The following is a 19,605-nucleotide window of genomic DNA, read 5'->3' on the forward strand; positions in this document are numbered from 1 at the left end:
ATCATATCAGATTTTGTAAGACTTTTCAAAACAGAATAGGCTATGGCAGATATATACATCAGAAATACCTTCTTACTGATTTTTATTTGAATATTATCTTTACACTATATTGTTCTACAGTTGGACAATTTATCATTAACTTTATATTGTTCATTGGTAATTCTTGCCTTTCTTCCCTCAAGTCAGATTATTTTTCATCAACTGCTTGTGTGCAAAAAAAAATCTTTATAGAGTAGCTACCCCACAATCAAACAGTATTTTGTACATGTATTTTTATTTAATACAGTTTGCTTTCAGTAACAAGAATGAATGGAGCCTTAGATGAGAGAGAACCTAATCACGCGATGAAATGACAAATCATATACATTCCCAATAGCTGACAGCAGTGTTTCCCAAACTTTTAAAAGTTGAGTTTCCCCTTCAGGAAAATGAAACCAATCAACCCCCCCGGCACCCTGCCTACTTTACTCCTGGGGGAATTCTGCCCCCCCACCCCCAAAATTAAAAATCCTGCAACAAAAATTAAAAATGCTATGCACAATATTTTAAAATTCTGCATATTTTATTTGTCTAAATAACATAACATAATCACACCAGTTTCAAATATTTTTGGTCATTTATTTCAAAATACCTGTCAGCAAGTATGTCTAACAATACAGACAACAAAAAAGATTCAATAAATGTTTTTTGACAAATACATTCTTTACTGAGGATATCAATACAGAACTCTGAGTAATAATTCATTCAAACTACAAACAGAACCATATTCTCTGCACCCCTCAGAAACAGTGCAAAGGCTTGGGGGAGTCAGGGGTAATGGAGGAGCTGATGGAGAGGGAAGTAAGTTGCTGGGAAGGAGCCTGGGTGTGAACTTGGAGGGTTTTTGGGTATGGGTGGGAAAACTGTGGAACAGGTTTTTTTGGGGGGTGGGGAGGGATTGTTAGGGAGCTTCCCCCATGCAGACTCTGGCTGACCCCTACTCTCTCCCATTCAGTCAGGCACATCTGCCCCGTCCCTATGTGTTCCTGCACCTCCATGTGTCCTTGCACCCCCTGTCCACATGTGTCCCTCCACGCCCACTCAGACACCTACTCCCCCCATCCCCATGTGACCCTGCACCTCTCCCCCTGTCCCCATGTGTCTCTGTACCCCTTCCCCATCCCCCTGTGTCTCTGGGCCCCCACCCAGCCACCCTCTGTCCCTATGTAGCTCTGCACCCCCTCCCCCATCACCACATGGTCCTACACCTCCCTCCTCCCTATGGCCCTGTGCCTCCACTCCAATTCATCCCCTGTCCCAGTCTGTCCTCTCCCACTAGCTTTTATGAGCCCCTGTCTGACATCCCTGCCCTAGCATCCCACACTGTCTGTCTCCTGACCTGGCCTGACAGGTGTTGCAAAGAAGTCAGGCTCTTTCTCTTCTTTTACTGGTTGGGAGCAGCTGCTGTATTCTATTGCCACAGTGCCCTCTGATGGGCGAAAGGTGGAATTGCAAAAGTTGTTTTCTGTTGGGAGCTGCTGCTGTTCTTGTGCCACAGCACCCTCTAGTGGGCAAAAGGTGGAACTACGGCAACATTTCAGCAGAAGCTTTTTTCTGCACAAAACATTAAAATTGTGCATGGCTCATTAATTATGCACGCACTCAGTAGCACAGAATTCCCCCAGGAGTACTTACTGTATAGCTTTTCCATGTACTTCCCCCACACCAATTCGTCCTTCATGCAGTTATCCAAGCCCTCCCCAGTCTCCTCGTACACACATTAGAAAACCCTGGTTAAGATCCTCATGATATAATATATCCTCTTTTTTTTTAAGTCTAGTCTAAACTTTAAAAGTTTCACCAGCATAACACTGTTTGCTAGTGGCATGATTTTTTTTTTTTTTTTTTTTTACTATTTTACAGATCTTACTCCACTGGACTGGGGCAGAGAAGACAGGGCCCCTGTACACTTCAGGGCACTGTCCAGCCTTTGCAGAGTAAAGAGGGAGCAGTCGCTGCACAACTGTGCTTGGCAATTACCCAAACCACACAAAGGGGGAGTAAGATTCAACCTCCCTTTCTTTGCACACCCCCAAAGGGGCCATGTACAATCTGCCCCTAAGTTATCCGGGACCACAGTACTGCCTCTAAGAACAGCCCAAATTTATGACATTAGCCACATGAAAGCATTGTTAAACATTCTGTCGGCATTGCAGCACCACATGGCACATGTGCTTTCTCCCATCTGAGTCTGACTGCAGCAGGCAGTGACTTACATTAAATCCCCTAACTACTCTCCTTTCTTGAAATGCTGCACTTTGGCTCCATCTCCCGATTCATGTGCACACACAGCAATTCATCAAAATCTTTGGAGCCTCACAAACAAGGAGCTGGGATCTGTCACAGCCTGAAGAGGGTTGCAGGCAGGAAAGGGCAATGAAGGGTGCACTGTAGGCACTAGCAGAAGAAGGGCTTATTCATAAGTGGGGGCTGAACTGGCTGGTGCCCTATACGTACTACTATGCAATGGGTCCCACATAATATAGGTTCGGCTCTGAAGTCTACTTTCAACCAGCTTTCAAACTGATCTCCATGTTAAACTCCAAATTCAATTTCCCAGTTCTTGCAGATGCAGATATAATACATATTGTGAGCGGTTGCTCTTGGTAAATCAAATAAGATGCACAATTGTTCACAAGAAAATTATGATGTTTACAGAATACCATGATCAATATACCGTAGACACTGAGAGGTAGAATACAGAACAACTGCACTTACATCACTCGCCAAGCTGGATGCCATCTGTGCTTGCTTGAAAGAAGCACTGCCAAGAGGGTTATACTGGTGGTTCTTCATTTCCTTATTGAATTGCTCTTTGTATTTAACCTGCCACCAGAGCAAACACATTTTATATTGAAATGTTACACTGAAAGGAGGCATGAAAAATTGAGAGATTACTGAGGAATTTAAATGAAGACAAATTCTCCATCCCTAAATCACCAAACATTATACAATAGTGAAGGTTACAACAAATATGGAGAGAGAAGAACATGTTTTATGTAAGAACTGTTTTATTATGTTAATGTAGTGTGACAGGGTCGGGCCCGATGGCTACAGGAGAGTAATAGAAGGCAGATATAGTAGCCCTGGGTTAAGTAGGTCCCTTTTCCCTGGGTAAGGCAACAGGGAAGGTTTCAGAACAATCAGGAACCTTCTGGAGACAATTAAGACAGACAGGCTGATTAGAACACCTGCAGCCAATCAAGAATCAATTAAGGCAGACTAATCAGGGCACCTGGGTTTTAAAAGGAGCTCACTTCAGTTTGTGGTGCGCATGTGAGGAGCTGGGAGCAAGAGGCACTAGGAGCTGAGAGTGAGAACGCGGACTGTTGGAGGACTGAGGAGTATAAGCATTATCGGACACCAGGAGGAAGGTCCTATGATGAGAATAAAGAAGGTGTTGGGAGGAGGCCATGGGGAAGTAGCCCAGGGAGTTGTAGCCCAGGGAGTTGTAGCTGTCGCACAGCTGTTCCAGGAGGCACTCTAGACAGCTGCATTCCACAGGGCCCTGGGCTGGAACCCGGAGTAGAGGGCGGGCCCGGGTTCCCCCCAAATCCTCCCAACTCCTGGTCAGACACAGGAGGAGTCGACCTGGACTGTGAATTCAGAAAAACGGCCAAGCTGAGGGCTGCCGTGAAGCTCCAAGGTGAGCAAATCCGCCAATAAGCGCGAGACCCAGCAAGGTAGAAGAGCAACTTTGTCACAGTAGGTTTCTAGTCAAAAATGGTTTTACACAAAAGTAATAAAAAGAAATATATCTTCAGTATCACCCACTAATGACACTATTGTTGATAGCACATTCTTGTGGAGAGGGTACAGAACAGCCGGGCACATCTGGGATCATACATCCACTCAAAAATGTCGCCAGGACTATTCACTTGAATTTAGAAATGAACTCACTTCAGCCACACCTATGCCCATTATGTGCTGGTTTTCCACTAACTTTCATCTGACTGAATTTCACTGGCATAGAATTAAACTTTTAGATTTGTACACACAAAGATTTTCACCAAAGTGCTTATATAAACAAAAAATAATAAAACCATTTGATTTACCTGACTAAACACAACTAACACAGTTTGAGTAGCAAATATAAACTGTTGAATACTCCACAGAGATTTTTTTTTGACAAAAATGTAAAATACTTTTGGATAGCTAAATGGGAGGAAATAAAACTATTTTCTGTAAATTATTCCCTCAGTTATAGAGTGAACTGGAGTGAAAATCAGACCTCTCTGTAGCTAATACAAGTTTTCCCACTGACGCCAACAAGGCCAATATTTCATCCAGTTTGTATAAGGCTGGGCAACTGGAGCCGTGAGTTACATTTCCAGCTCGGCAACATATTTCCTTTATGACCTTTGATAACACAAAATCCATCCGTGCCTCAGTTTCTTCACCTAAAAATGGGGACAGTGTCTATTTCAAAATCTCTATCTGTGAGGTTTGGATTTTTTTTAAAAAGGGAAAAGATAGGGGTAAAAGGTGCAGGCAACCACATTTAAAGTAGATAAACTATTTTTAAAAAGTAAAAAATACACCTCAACATTTAATTTAAACCTGCACATCTTCAACCCATCATGTCATGCATAGCCATCTTCCATCTTCAACCCATCATGTCATGCATAGCCAGTACCTGGGTCATCAAACATCTGGAAACTTTACATACAATGCCTTAATGCTTTGCAACTGCTGAGCATAACAGAGCAAAATAAGGTTCAGCATTGATTCTGAATTATGTTATTTTTGTGACTATAAATCAGACACCAGATATCTAAACCTACTTTACATCCATTATCTTCTGCCACACTCTGCAATTAGTATGCAGCTTTTTGTCTTTATTCCCATATCAGTGTCCCATAAAATAATTAAAACACCTCAGAAGTTCTGTTTTCAAAAATTTAATTTTTTGTCAAATTTTATACAGGGAAGAGTTTTCTTCTTTAAAAAAAATTTTTTTCCATGTTGCAAAATAATCACCTCCCGTTTTAGTTTATACCACCATATTATATTTAGGTACCATTTCCAATATTTGATTAATAGGACTAACAAAAAACAAAAGCAGTCACTTGAAAAAACACTATGAATTATATACATTCAAGAACTGCACTACTATCAGAGAAACCAGATTTCTTTCTCAAAGGAAGTGAATTCCAAAATATTGTATTTTTTAAAAAAGAAACTTTTTGTGAAAATATGAAAAATTTTATAAACTAGCAGACTGACTGACTCTGGGAATGAATATCTATCGACTTCTGGTTGTTGACCTATGGCTCTGTTTGATCTCTAAATTTGATATTTCACCCTTTTGTTAGTAATGACATTATTGGGTATAATACTGAGATGTTTAATATTTATTAGATTGAAACAAGCTTGGGGGCAAGTAAGAGAACACAAATAATTGGGCTGTTAGGCTTTGCTATAGTAAAAAGGCCTGTTTTAATTAGTGTGAGGCATGGTGTGACAGGCTTGATTTTTAGGTTAGTTAATGTACGCCTGAGGACTTAACCCCAATTCAAGAAGTATGCCTTCACATTCTATGTGACAAACAAATGACCACAGAAGGACAGGTAATGCCATAAGCTTGCAAAAGTTAACTTGAAATAGGGGGACAGTTTGTGGGCTTTTGAAAAAATTTGTATTATAGTAACAAGGCAGTTAGACCACATTGCCGTATATGATTTATTATGAAACTGATTGACACAAATATTTAGGTCAGTGATCAGAAGTATAATTATGGATACCCAGAATGCCACAGGATTTATTCATGCCCCACAGGACAGGGGCAGGAATAAGTTTACGATGATAAATAAAAGGGTCAAATATGTACTGTATCTGTATGGTTACATAAAGGATGGGTATAAAAGATATGACTTCATTCCCTAAATGCTGGGTGTGTTAGGTCCTGAAACTGTGCCAACTGGTTGGTGCCCTACTCTGATGTGCTCCATTGCCTGAATTTTTCTCTTTGTTTTTCATAAGGTTTAAGGATCTGTGAGTATGCTATCAATTCTAAAATCTATCTCTCGGTACATTGCTTTATGTTTGGTTATATTAATGAGTGGATTTATTTGGTTGGTATTAAAAGCTTTTATTGGATTTTATCACGTATGTCATCAATCTCCCGATCAACGAGAAACTTCTGTTTAGCTACCTATCATGAAAAGAACTTGTGCTAAAGTAAGCTTGGTACAGACACTTACAATAATTAATCAGGCTGCATGGTAGATTCATCTGGTTCACATTGCTAGATATTTGCATTAGCTTTGGATCAACTGCAGGTGCACCTATGTGAATGCAAGGACAAACTCTTTATCAAAGGCAATTTCATATTCACTATAAAAATATATATGGATACATTATAGGATTTTCCTTTTTAAAAAGATATATTTCCAGTGTGGCTCCTAATACAAATCTGACAGAATTAATGCTCTATTGGAAAGCCCAAATCAGTAAGCCACCTAACACAGGGGCAGATCAGTGTGGCCAATGCAACCCTCTTACTATTCCCAGAGGACCAGAGTACATTGTACAGTCATTGTACATGAGTATAAACACTGAATTACTTAGGGCTACATCATATCATCAACAAATGACATCAAGTTGTTCATACAGAGTGCACAATATGGCCTTTAATATTGTTGCTAAGTGTGAAATCATCAGAGCAAACAGGATCTCTCCATGCAACTGGTTTGTCATCCCACAGCTGCTGTGATCTGAGGCCATGGTCTACGTGGATTTTGTAATAGTACATTTCAATTTTGGTATTTCAGTAATAAATTATCATTAGCATTCTGCAGCATTTTTTCTAATTAAGTCACTGGGGCAGGCCTGTGTAGGAACGAGTGAATACCAGGCCACAATGGGCTCCTCACTGGTGCCTATGTGGATGAGTGTCCCAACTTTAAGAGGGCTGTCCACCTATGTGATTGTAAAAGTTCATACTGTGGGGAGTGATCTCCCATTACCTCCAGGCCCAGCTGTCTTGTCTTGTTGCATTACATCATTGCCTCCGCTCTCTACTCCAACACAGAGCACATCACTTCAGGGAGAAACGGAAGCAACGCAGTAATGTAAGATGACCCCAACAGCATCTGAAGATCTCTCCCAGTAGTAGTATAACTCTGATTAGCCACAGGGGAAACATCTTGTTGGATGCTAAACACATATTACCTCTCTCTTGTTACTTATTTTCTTTTCCTATTTTTCTCCTTTTTAAGGAAGGGCCAGAAACATGGCTAAGAGAGAGAGGGAGAAGAACAGGCAAATTAAAAAGTCATCAGGGGAACTAGGGGGTGGGATTTGAGAATTGTTTTAGCTTTCTTTTAGAAGAAAGAAGAAACGTATCTTCAAGAAATAAAATGAAATTGAAAGAAAAGGTATTAATTAAAAACAAAAACATTCTTAGTCAATTACTTAAAAAAATTCTCAAGATGTCATCCCTAGCTATGCTGTAACCTGGGTAGGACAGTGAGCAAGGATGTGGGAGTCAAAATTAAGGATGTTGGTGGAAGCTTATCTATGACTGTCATGAATTTTTAAAAATGATGCTAATTATGTGGGTTTAAATTAATGGATATTTATTTACCATCTTAATTAAGGTCTTTTGTTTGTTTATTTCTTTAGTATGTGGGAATTAATATAAAGAAAATGTGTGGGATTGGCAATCTAATTGTTGTTCAAGAATGAACAGACTTAGCAGGTCTTTCACATAACAACATCCCTGATGATCCCACTGGCATCAAATAAAGCTCAGATAAACAATTTTCTCACTAGCCTTGCACAAATGCTGTAAAAGTCAGTATTGCAGCTGGACAGAAGAGTATCTTTTGAAGCTCCACAGAAACATTCCAAAATCAAATCTGCAGTTCAAAGCTGCTCAGACAGAGTGTTCAGTTTCATAAGTGGATGACATCACCCACTGTTCAGATTTACGAAGAACCTACAAAATCTAAATCGTTCAGCCACTGGGATCCCAGAACATACCAGCATAAAAAGCAGACACTTGCAGCAAAAGCATTTCCTCATGACTACACAAAAACATACCAAGAAAATTAAAAACTTGTTGGACACCTGGATACTGAAAGAAATGTAATGTAAGCACAGAGTTAAATGAAATGTTTAGCTTATGGAAGAGTCAGTTCTTCCAATTACTAACTGAGATTAGGCTAAGAAATAAAGAGAAAAAAATCTTAGGGCTTCTCTTCATGATTTAAACATCCCAGTAACATAGTATTATGTCTACTGATATACCAATATAAAGTATATTTTACACAAAATCCTAGCTCTAATCATTTCCCTCCTAAAACCATTAACATCAAATTGATCTAATGTAAAATACAAATATTCAAATGAGTTTATTACCATAAACCAATTATTACACATCATAATGGGAGTATTTAATATTGAATTTATCAGTGGATTATTTTAAATCTAATTTTAGATAGAACTGAGGAGATTGACCACACTGCACCTTAAGCGTGGGGGGGTGGTATTGTCTGCCTTGCTGGGTGAAGGGGTATATATCGCTTTAAGGGTATGGAGGATAGAGAAGCATGGATGCTGCTGCAGAAGCAAAGCAGGTCAGCATGGCGATGCTGACTCATCCCCCAGGGACCAGAAGGGAAGGGAGCTGATAAAGGGCAAGCCTGGCAGGAGAAGCCCTTTTTTCCCCAGCCAGGCAGAGCAGCACCCACCCTCTCAGCAAAATACTAAGTGGCAAAATACCAAGTTTGGTCACGACTGGCTCTGGGCATTATGCTAGCTGTTCCTTTCTTGGGGGCCTGGGAAGGAATTTTTCTCTCACCACCAGATTGGCCAAGGCGGAGTGGAGGATTCTCCACCTTCCCCACAGTGGGTTCAGGGGAGCTTTGTTAGGGTGAGTAGGAATGGGAGTTAGACTATGATGTCACAACTCATTATGACAGGTTTCAGAGTAACAGCCGTGTTAGTCTGTATTCGTAAAAAGAAAAGGAGTACTTGTGGCACCTTAGAGACTAACCAGGTTAGTCTCTAAGGTGCCACAAGTACTCCTTTTCTTTTTACAACTCATTATGTAAGTGTGGGGCGTACGTCCAGTGCAGGTATCCAGTACAGAGGGGATACAATGACCAGATAAATGGCTTGGTAAATGATTTAAAGGAGGTGTTTGTTAAAGGAGTGGAACGGGGGGTGGGGAGGAGGGGAGTTCAAATTGCTCATGACTGGTATGGCAGGGATCCAATCCCTCCCCTCCCCTTTATAGCCTACCTTGACCCTCATTTGAGGGGGGTTGGTAAGGTTCCAGCAACGGGTTGGCTGGGGACCAGGATGGAAAGCGGTGGGGGGCTAATGGAAGCATCCAGGTAAACACTGAAATGATCATGTAGTTCACTGCACTGCACACTTTAATCTGCTGGGTAGTCCCAGAGATCTAATAACAAAGTTGTCGCCTAATTAGCCATACCAAGTGTCTCCTGTCTTTCTTCTGGTATAGCTAGACAAAAACATAACCTCAATGCTATCAGGATAGAGATTATAATTATAAAATAAAGAATAGTCTAAATTATAATATTTGCCTTATAATAATCAGAAAACAAATACTAAAGCTTCATTTGTTCAGAGGGTCCTATTAAGTTACTGTTTAATCAGCATTAAAAGTAGAAAGAGAGGGAAAGATGGTGCTGTGGGTAAATTCACTAATCTAGTGACACCACCATTTTGCTGTTGAGTGTCACATGATTTATTTCTTTTTTTAAAAGACCCTGACTTGGCACAGTCTTAAGTGTCAGTCAAACACTATCTTCTTCACTCTGTTCAGCTACCATGCCCTTGTTTCCTTTTTCCCTTGGTTACACCCACACCACCTAACCTCTCCTTGCTCTCTTTGTCTGTACTCATTGCACTGTCTACACATACATACAACATTAAAACACATCATCATCTTCCTGTCCTACTTTCACCCGTGTCACCAATGCTCACAATTACATCATGAGTCTTAAAATATTTGATATTTTTCTTGAAGCCCCAGCTCCTGGAGTAACGTGATTACCTGAGAATCTCAGCTTTCATTTGAGAAAAAAAAAGTTTCTAGCAGTTTCTAGTTTCCTCTGGGCTGCTAAAATATGTGAAATCCAAAGGTTCAAGAAGCAGAAGACAAATAAAAAGAATGTATGATTTGTGAACACTCAGGATTGTCAGTCCTGATACATGCGACCACTAGGTTAACTACACGACATGAACTCAAGTGCCAGCAATATACAGCTGACATGCAACTCCACCTGTCTTCACCGAATACAAACACACCACTTCCACCAAAATGGCCCAGTCCTTGGATGAGTTCAGCTCATGGATGAATAACAACTGGCTGAAGCTGAACCCCTGGTAACAGAGCTTATGCTGGTGAGAAGAGGAAAGTATTTTGAGGAGTTTGCAGCTACCGTGAAGTCTCTTTTGATTGCAGGTTCACATCCACAATTACTCAACTAAGTCCATAGTCTAGGAGTATTCTTGGTTTCCCGTGGATGCTGAGCTCTCACATCACAATGGCTGCAAGTAATGCTTTCTATCATCTCCAGTTATCTAAGAAACTCCATTCCATTCTGGTGGATGAAGATCTTGCCTCAGTTATTCATGCCTTTGTCACCTCTTGGCTGGAATTTAACAATGTGATATATCTTGGCATGAAGTATTCAGCACTTAGGAAACTCCAACTGGTACAAAATGCTGTAGCCCATCTCCTCAACAACACAGGCTATCGTGAGCACATCATACCTGTCCTCTGCTTTCTAAACTGGCTTTCCATAGAATTATGAATTGATTTAACCATCTCAGTCCTTATCGTTAAAGTGATCTATGGCCTAGGCCCAGGATACCTAAAAGACTGCTTAAAGCTCTGATATGAAGGTTGGAATTTACAACTTCACTCCTGTGGCACAATGAAGCTCTCAACAATAGAGTAAAGAAAGAACCTTCCCTGGGGTGGTCCAAGACTGTGGAATGAACTCCACCAGAAACTAAGGACTATCACAAACCTCACCGCTTTCCACTCCAAGAGCAAGGTTCATTTCTTTGATCTTGCCTTGTCTAATATAAACACATAACAAGAGGTATATTTAACAACAACAACAACAAAGGGACATTCCACTCCCTGTGCTTCTCTCTCTGGGAAAAAGATGAGAGAACAAACAACATGTGACAGATGTGTAGCTATGTTGCTTGATGCACTACTGAAAAGTGCTATGATGATTAGTGTGGCATGAAAACATATATATAATAGAACACATTCACTCCACCATACATGTGACATAAAAGTGAACATATGCCACCTTCCCGTCCTCAACTGGCTCATCTGATTTACAATAAGGACCAGCTCCAATGTGTGCTAGGCTGTTTCAGCTGCTCCTCTGCTCTAGTATGTGCTAATGAAATGTACATTGCATACCATTGGTTCAACATTGCATAGAGTTGCCAATTTTGGTGGGGAGTATTCCTGGAGGTTTCATCACAATATAATGCTTAATTAAAGAATAATCTTTAATTCCTGGAGATTCCAGGACAATCCTCAAGGCCTGGCAACCCTGCCATTGTAGGAAGATCACAAGTGGAATTTAGCTTCCATCATAGCCCCCAATAGTCATGTGACTGCATCACAAAACCTCCAGTTTAGTACGATTAGCAGTTTCTGTTCAAGAGAGAATCCCAAGAATAAGAAAGGAGAGATGGAAGTACATTGAATTTGGGTTCTGCATGGTGAAATGGCTCAGCACCAGACTAGGCTATAGCTAATACTGTTTTATTACTGTGATGGTTACTAACAATCACAGCAGTTGTGCCAATATTGAACACTAAGTTAAGGTTGTGAAATACTTTCCAACATAAAATGCTATTTTCACATGCTCATACATTTTCTAATCAGTCACTCTGGAGTGACATTTGCCATGTGTGGTCTTTGTTCAAAGATGAAATTCAGCCATTTTTTGGGATTATAGTTATGTGAAAAATCCCACATTTCTTTTGATTAACAAAAACTAGCCATGGTTTGGTTCTCTGGTTTTGTTGTTGCTCTCTCTGTGTTATAAACATGGATGCATCAAAAACAGCTTGAAGTTTGAAAGCTGAAGCCTGCTCCTAATGCAGCTGTCGCAGGGAAGTGCAGTATCCCTGTTTATAGCACCTGTCCTGGCATGTCCCTGCTGGGTTTATAAAAGTATTTTTGTCCCTTGTTTTTGTAACTCTTGCAATTTGAAGATCTGCTGGCCAGCTAAGCTGGTGAAATTGAGGACAGGCTGACTGGTCGTGTGCACCTGGAGAGCCATCCCACTGCAGGACTGTCTACATGTACACAACCCAGCCAGACTTTCCAGTGAGCTCTCTCACACAGAAAGTAAAAAAACAAGAAGTGCACATTTTCAAAAATCATTCATAATTAATGTAACAACTAACATTTGCTCTGATTCCTAGCACTGATACAGAGACCTAAACAGCTTAGCAGATGTTCCTTTCTATAGAGTGAATGGGAGAGCGCAAGCTGCTTCCAAAGCAGTGAGTGATAACATGCAGTCAAATACCAGGAATCTATTAAACAAGCCTTCTCAATCAGCACAGAAATTAGCATTTAATAAATTACAAAGTGGAAGAAATAAATCTTATTGGAAAACAAAATCCATTTTGAGTTTCAAAGTTGATCTTGACAAAGCAAGTAAAAATTGTTTTAAAAAACTTTATAGCTTTTGAGTAACAGTGTCCCTTAAAGAAAAAGGGCAATTTCCCATGAAACTTCTTATTACATAGCAGATATCTGGGGGCAATATTTAGTGCTACCAAAAGGAGCATGCCCTCTTTAAAACCAAACACAATACTGTTTCAGCATATACATTTAGATTAGAAGGTACTGCTCTACTCATGGCTTTTCAATTCAAGAGAAGACTACCACCTAGTCAAATCAAGGGGAGTTATGCTCACCTACATGAAGCAGAATTTGCCCCTTGATTTGGGAAATGCTTTGAGTGCAGATTGATTGGATTACTAGTGAGGGATATGCCATGGGGCGCTAAAGAACTTGTGAAAAGAACGGCTCAGCATGTTGAAAATTTTTGTTTCTGAATGGGATTGAACCGCAGCAGTAAAGAATATTAAAAGAGAACAGAAGGTAGAATTTTAGGCCCCATAGCTCTGTGTCTAGTAATCAAATAAAATAATATGAACTAAAGTAACTCCAATTTTGATTCTTTCATTTCCTTGATTTTAATGAATAACAGTAACTAAAGATTTTTTTTTTTAATACTGAGGACCTCATTCTGACCCTTTACTCACAAAGGCGAGCAGTGGCACACACAAAAAGTCATAATTACTTCATGGGACTAATCATGGAGTAAGGTACCATGCAAAGTGAGTAAGGATCGCAGAATCTGGCCACAAATTACAGATAGTTAATATTTCTGAAATCCTAGAAACTCTGTATAAAATAGCACAACACCAATTCCACAGCGGACAAACTGTAATTGAGTCAAACGGCGCATTGTACTTTTGTCTAAAACTTGTATCTACTGTTTTCTAAGTATCTTAAATTTACCAGTTACTGCAGTTCAGTATGAAATAGTTTTGGAAACATTCTCTTCCAATTTTCATGCAATTACAGATAATCTTTTAAAGATTAAATACTTGATTATGTTACTAGGAATGAGATATCTGAATGAAGTCATTGTAGAATGACTGACACAATCTTACTTGACTTAAAAGTTTAGAAACTTCCTTAGCATGCTCAAAATCTGGTCTTCCGAGTACAGCAGTCTCCTTATTCATTTCTCCTCTTCGTTTCTTATATTCAGCCTTTAAAAAAAGAAATGAATACTAATCACAATTAAACTGTATTTGCTTCTGTTTTATCAAAGGAAATGTAAGCATTATAGTTAACAAAACAGAAAGTATCATTAAGTGACCTGAACTGACACTAGTCTCACTAATGCTCTAATCAGCTCTGAAAAGAAGGCCTTCCCAGGCTTTATCTGTTCTAAAAATATAAATTTATTTTATTTGAAACACAGTGAACTTCACTCACAAGACTCAAGTTTAACCAAATACAGAGCCTAAGCCTGAGAAATAGTGATCTCCCACTGTTCCCAATAAAGTCAGAGTGAGTTAAAGTGGACCAGCATTTCTGAAGATCTGGTCCAGAGTTTACAAAAGATTATTTTTAGAGGCTGAAAATAGTTTTAGAACAAGACTAGGCTGAGAGAGTGCCAGCCTCTTTCAAATAAAGGATCAAATACCACTCAGTTATACCAGTGCAATCCCCTTAAAGTTAATGGAGTTGCACTGGTGTAACAGATGGACTTTGGCCCACAGGGTGGATGTTACATGATATTTCTAGCTGAACAAACTCCCCTGCAGATGCATTGCACATTCTTTCTAAAATGTATTGAAAAAGGAACACGCAGATGTACCCACAAAAGATTCTGTGACACACCTCAAACTATGTCCACTGGCTAAATTAGGATTTTACACTATGAAGGCAGTGTAACTCTGGCAGTAGGTATAGTACCCACAACTGACTAGAGCAAAAACATGTCCCAAAGTTATTCAAAACCAAGGTGAAGATTTTCAAAAGACATTAGTGATTCTGGGTGCTCAACTTGAGCCACCTTAAAGGGGCCTGGGTTTTAGAAAATACTGCGCACACACCCTATGAAAATCAGGGCCCTTTAAGGTGTATCAAGTTGGTCAGCTAAAAATTAAGAAATGAAAATCTCTAGTCACCTTTGAAAATCTTGGTTTTACAGTCTTCTCGATAGTTTAATTTTTCTACAATAAAAAAATTAAACTATATTACATACTATTACAGTAGCAGCCAAAACATGCTAGGTACTGTCCCAACATGTAGGAAGACACAGATGGCTAAATATAAATGTAGGTGTCTAAGTTTTTACATTTTAGACAGCATTCTTTACACTTTGACAGAGGATGAAATGAATAAAATAGTCAGTAAGTTTTAAAACTGACAGAAAGGGTCACTGAAGATCATACATTGCTTATTATCTTTGATATCTTGCTTGCCATCTTTATGTCTGGCCTGTTCAGCACTTCAGTGTATCTGTGTGTATCTTGCACATCTTTCTTATATGACACCTGCCAAACAAAAGACAGTTGTGTTTAAAAAACAGAGTTAGAAGTTTATAAATCATATTTGAATGACTTATCAACTCAGCCACCAAAAGCAATAAACCTCCAGATAAAATCATTTATTCCACCCCAGTCCTACTTGACAGGGATTATTTATGCAGTGTTGTTGTAGCCATGTTGGTCCCAGGATACTAGAGACACAAGGCTGGTGAGGTAGTATCTTTTATTAGATCAACTTCTGTTGGTGAGAGAGACAAGCTTTTGAGCTTACACAGAGCTCTTCAGAAGAAGCAGCAGCAACTCTGTGTAAGCTCGAAAGCTTGTCTCTCTCACCAACAGAAGTTGGTCCAATAAAAGATATCACCTCACCCACCTTGTCTCTCTAGGGATTATTTAGTAAGCCCCCCACACAGATTAACAAGATAAAGAAAAAAATTCAGAAATATACAAGATAATGTTAGCATAAAAATGGTTTTGTTTAAGACTAGAATAAAGTGCTAGCATTCCAAAGAATCACATGATTTTGTTAAAAGGCACAGCATTTCAGAAAAATTCTAACAGTGAAAGGAATAAGTCTTTTCATATGAGCAAATCTTGTTCTATACCCCCCGGTGCTGCACAGAATCCCACAGTCCAGTAGGCCTCTACTGTACTGTACAGGAATTGAAATCCTAATGGGATGAATAACTCTCTCAGTTGCAGAGTAGCAGCCGTGTTAGTCTGTATTCGCAAAAAGAAAAGGAGTGCTTGTGGCACCTTAGAGACTAACCAATTTATCTGAGCATAAGCTTTCGTGAGCTACAGCTCACTTCATCAGATGCAATCAGTGGAAATGAGTCATTTTCCATGGAATGCATCCGATGAAGTGAGCTGTAGCTCACGAAAACTTATGCTCAAATAAATTGGTTAGTTTCTAAGGTGCCACAAATACTCCTTTTCTCTCAGTTGCAGCATTGTAGTTGGTATTTTATTAAATGCTCCTCCCGTCAAACATGATAACAGGGATTCTTGGGGAGCCACTAAGTTGAGGTGACATCTTCCTTCATGTTTCAGCATGAGATGTTCAGGGCAGAAAATTCTTGACTGAGGAAAAAGCCAGGAATATAATGAATGGGCTAGGAGGGCCTTAGCCTGAAGGCCAAGCATGAGCATGATACGTCCAAAGATTCTCCTTTAAATGAGATCATCAGGGCATGTAGGGAAACTGCACAGACCTCTGAAATATTCCAGAGTCCCAAGACCTCAAGTTATAGTTTTCTTTTCCCTGGACCTTCTCTCTCCCTTGCAGAAGTACAAGTGCCAAGTCACAAGCCAATTTTCATGAGTTGTTTTGTTGAATCATTCTGCATGATCAAGAAAATTTCCCTTGATACTTCAAAGCTTCAATCCAATCAAAACCTCGTGTGGAAATTAGAGAGCAGAAAATAAAATCTGGCATTGCATCAATGCATCCGCATCATTTCTATATTACTGCAGGGTCTTTTAGAATTTCTTCTGTTGCTGAAATATAATACTGAAACATATTGTAAGGTCTTAAGCATCATAGGCTCCTTTGAGATTCCTTCAGCTTGAGACTTTAGCTATCACAAACCTAAAGGTAAAATTCCTATTTTCAAATGTAATATTCGAATCTGTGCATGATTTTAACAAATTCAGCTGATTGGTCAGCGTTCATGAACTGTGGCTCTGAACCATTACAGTTTGTAGAAAGAATGCATAAAAAAGAAAATATATCTATCCGTTTTTTACAAATATTTTTAAAGTATCTTTAAGCCAACCAGAAAGTAAGTTTGCATCCATATGGTGTCAGCCTAGTAGACAAGCTAAGTAGGCTTCAATCTGCTGGCAGTTTGCCCACAAATCAGATCTTAGCATTTTTAACCCACAAAGAGTGACACAGTACAATCAACAGCTAAACTCAGATAAAATGTTATCATAATCATCACCCAACCTTAAAACTAACATTTCTTGTTTGCTACCAGTTTGTTTTTTAAAGAAAACTACGTGTACATAGCACTTGCATTGCAGAGCTTTACATGGATTCAGCTAATTATATGCTGTTCATCCTAATGACCACATGAGGTGAGGTGAACACCACAAAGGCAGCAGGGACAGGTTTTTGAATAGAGCCCTATCATCCATGTAAATTGCAAATTAAAGGCCAGCCTATGTGCTAAAAACAGACATTAGGATTGAAGTGACTAGTAAATTCAAATAAGGGAAAATCAGTGTACCACAAACCATGGTGGTGGAAGTGGTGAAAGCTTGGGCACTTATTGCGCCCAAATGACATGGTCATTTACAGCATGAAATAATGGATTATGGCTAGTTTTAGGATGAAGGAGGGAAAAAACATCAGACAGTGACAATCCTGTATATTTCACCGTTTCCAATGATATTTGATTCAGGACCTATTGCAATAGCTTCCCTTGAGTGAATTATTATTCTTCCTGCACCTAAACCAGAATACCTATTACTTATGTCTGAGGGAAAGTCATCTAACATTTTACAAATGTCTGCAATCTATATTTGCTCCATTCTGTGGCTTGTCATACTCCAGTGAGAATAAAAATGTTATGCAGCAGAACAGTAGTTTGTCAGAGATAGGCCAAAGAAAGAAAAAATATGTTTCCCATTTCCTGAATAACCTCAGTCTCTGGATGCTGACCCTTCCCCACTGGGACAATGTGCTGGCCTCTGTTACACAGCTGCTATTCTGCTCCATCAAGTGAAATGCTTTTTTTATTTTTATTTTTTTTATATACAGTGCTATGGTATAACAGTAAAATGAAAACTATTCTGCTAGAGAAGGGGAACAGATGCCTCAGCGACTAACACACCACCTGAATGTGCACAATCATCGGCTGGGGTACAGAGCATGGGAAGTGAAAGAAAAAGATCACAAGAGGGAAGAGGAAAAGCAAATAAGGTGGAAAAATGAAACAAAGAAAAGAGAAACTTGTTACAAAAGAAGAAAAGCAATGGAAAAGGAAATGGAGGAAATACCTACTGTGTAGGAAAGGGAAAGACAGAGGTTCAGCAGTTTGGGGCAGGGACCATCTTTTACTCTGTTTATTCAGTCTCATGCAAAGAGATAGCTGCCAGTCAGGATTGGAATCATAATGCAAATATTAAATACAAAAACTGTCAATCTCTTAATCTCTTCAGAACAATGTCACAGGTAGCTCAAGAACTACTCTGTCTCTCACTGTGACTGGCCATTTCTGATGCGCCCATCCAAACTTATTTTTATATAGAACTCTGCTGCTGAGACTCCATCAGTTTTTGGCAGCAGTGAGAAGGATAAGCAGAGAGTTAACAGAAGACTAATGAGGAGTGTGAGGGAGAAAAAGAAATAGAGACAAGAGGAAAAAATCTGCATCTATTTCATCTTTGCAATTATTATGGGTATGTTAAAATATTTCTCACCAAATACTCTTGTTAGCTTTATATTGTTTTATTAATTTTAAACTAGCCTATCATTTTAGACAATTGCTATAAAAAGTGGCTTCATCCACTGAATAGTTTTAAAGGAACATGTAGTGAACTGACTGCTAATCTGAATTTAAAAAGTCTTTCTGCCTCTCCAGATATAGCCGAATAGTCAGAATTACTTGCAAAGCACAGAAAATATTCAGCCCTAGCTCATAATTAGTTGATTAATTTTTATAGGGCCAGCTCATTTAAATAGGCACAGGTCCGCTAAAGTCTAATGAGATGCACCCATTTTACACCAGCTGAGGATCTGTCTTTCAGTCCTTACATTCTACATCTTTGAGATGATTTAGCTTTGATTTTATAACAGGCACTTGCATTATAGTTTCTATTCATTGGGAAATGCAACTTAAACCGGCTGCCATGTAGGATGCAGAGTCATTGGCTGTCAATCAGCTGATTTATTTTTCATATTACATTTAGAGTTCAGTAAAAGAGGCCTAGTATTAAAGGATTGAGATGCCTTTCTGCAGTTATTTATCATGTCCCTCTCCCGTGTTCAAAATAGAATTTTAAGAAGTGTGCAAGCCTCTATTGCTACTTCTGATATATACAATCGAAAGTCAATAAGACTTGTGCACACATAGGACTTGTGCAGACATGTGCACATATATCTGAGGGCAGAATTTGACCCTTAGTCTTAAAGTGAACTAATCATTTTGGTACTTTGAAATGGCCCGTAACTCACTCTAATTACCCTAATGGCTCTCCATCTGAGCGCCTTGACTCTGCACTACAGTGCTGTCACTCTGGAGTCCATCTACACAAGGAAAATGACTAGTTGCTGACAAACATTGTCAATAACAGCTTTGCGTGGTTCCCCCTCATATGGTGTTGAAAACTGTTTCCCTGCCAGTGTAGATGAAACAAAAATATTTCTGGACCATTACAGACTGACACCATCATCCTTTCTGGTAATGGGCTGAAAACTATTTGGTCCCATTTACACTAGCAATAAAACTGTTTTCAACA

General features: G+C 39.4%; 1 protein-coding gene across 11 annotated transcripts in view; it reads right to left on the reverse strand.

Moving 5' to 3' along the window:
• NEBL (nebulette) overlaps positions 1 to 19,605 on the reverse strand; it is a 379,942-nt gene that overhangs the window by 78,632 nt on the left and 281,705 nt on the right. For 9 of the 11 annotated variants that reach the window (XM_037890823.2, XM_037890825.2, XM_043541298.1 and 6 more), the window contains exons 6-8: positions 15,043 to 15,144; positions 13,747 to 13,848; positions 2,758 to 2,865 (exon numbers count right to left, since the gene is read on the reverse strand). The exons of the other annotated variants lie outside the window; for them this stretch is intronic. In XM_037890823.2, coding sequence (XP_037746751.1) covers positions 2,758 to 2,865; positions 13,747 to 13,848; positions 15,043 to 15,144 — 312 coding nt within the window. The remainder of the gene's footprint in view (positions 1 to 2,757; positions 2,866 to 13,746; positions 13,849 to 15,042; positions 15,145 to 19,605) is intronic. 11 annotated transcript variants of the gene reach the window in all.

This window comes from Chelonia mydas, chromosome 2 (genome assembly GCF_015237465.2).
Source record: "Chelonia mydas isolate rCheMyd1 chromosome 2, rCheMyd1.pri.v2, whole genome shotgun sequence".
NCBI lineage: Eukaryota > Metazoa > Chordata > Testudines > Cheloniidae > Chelonia > Chelonia mydas.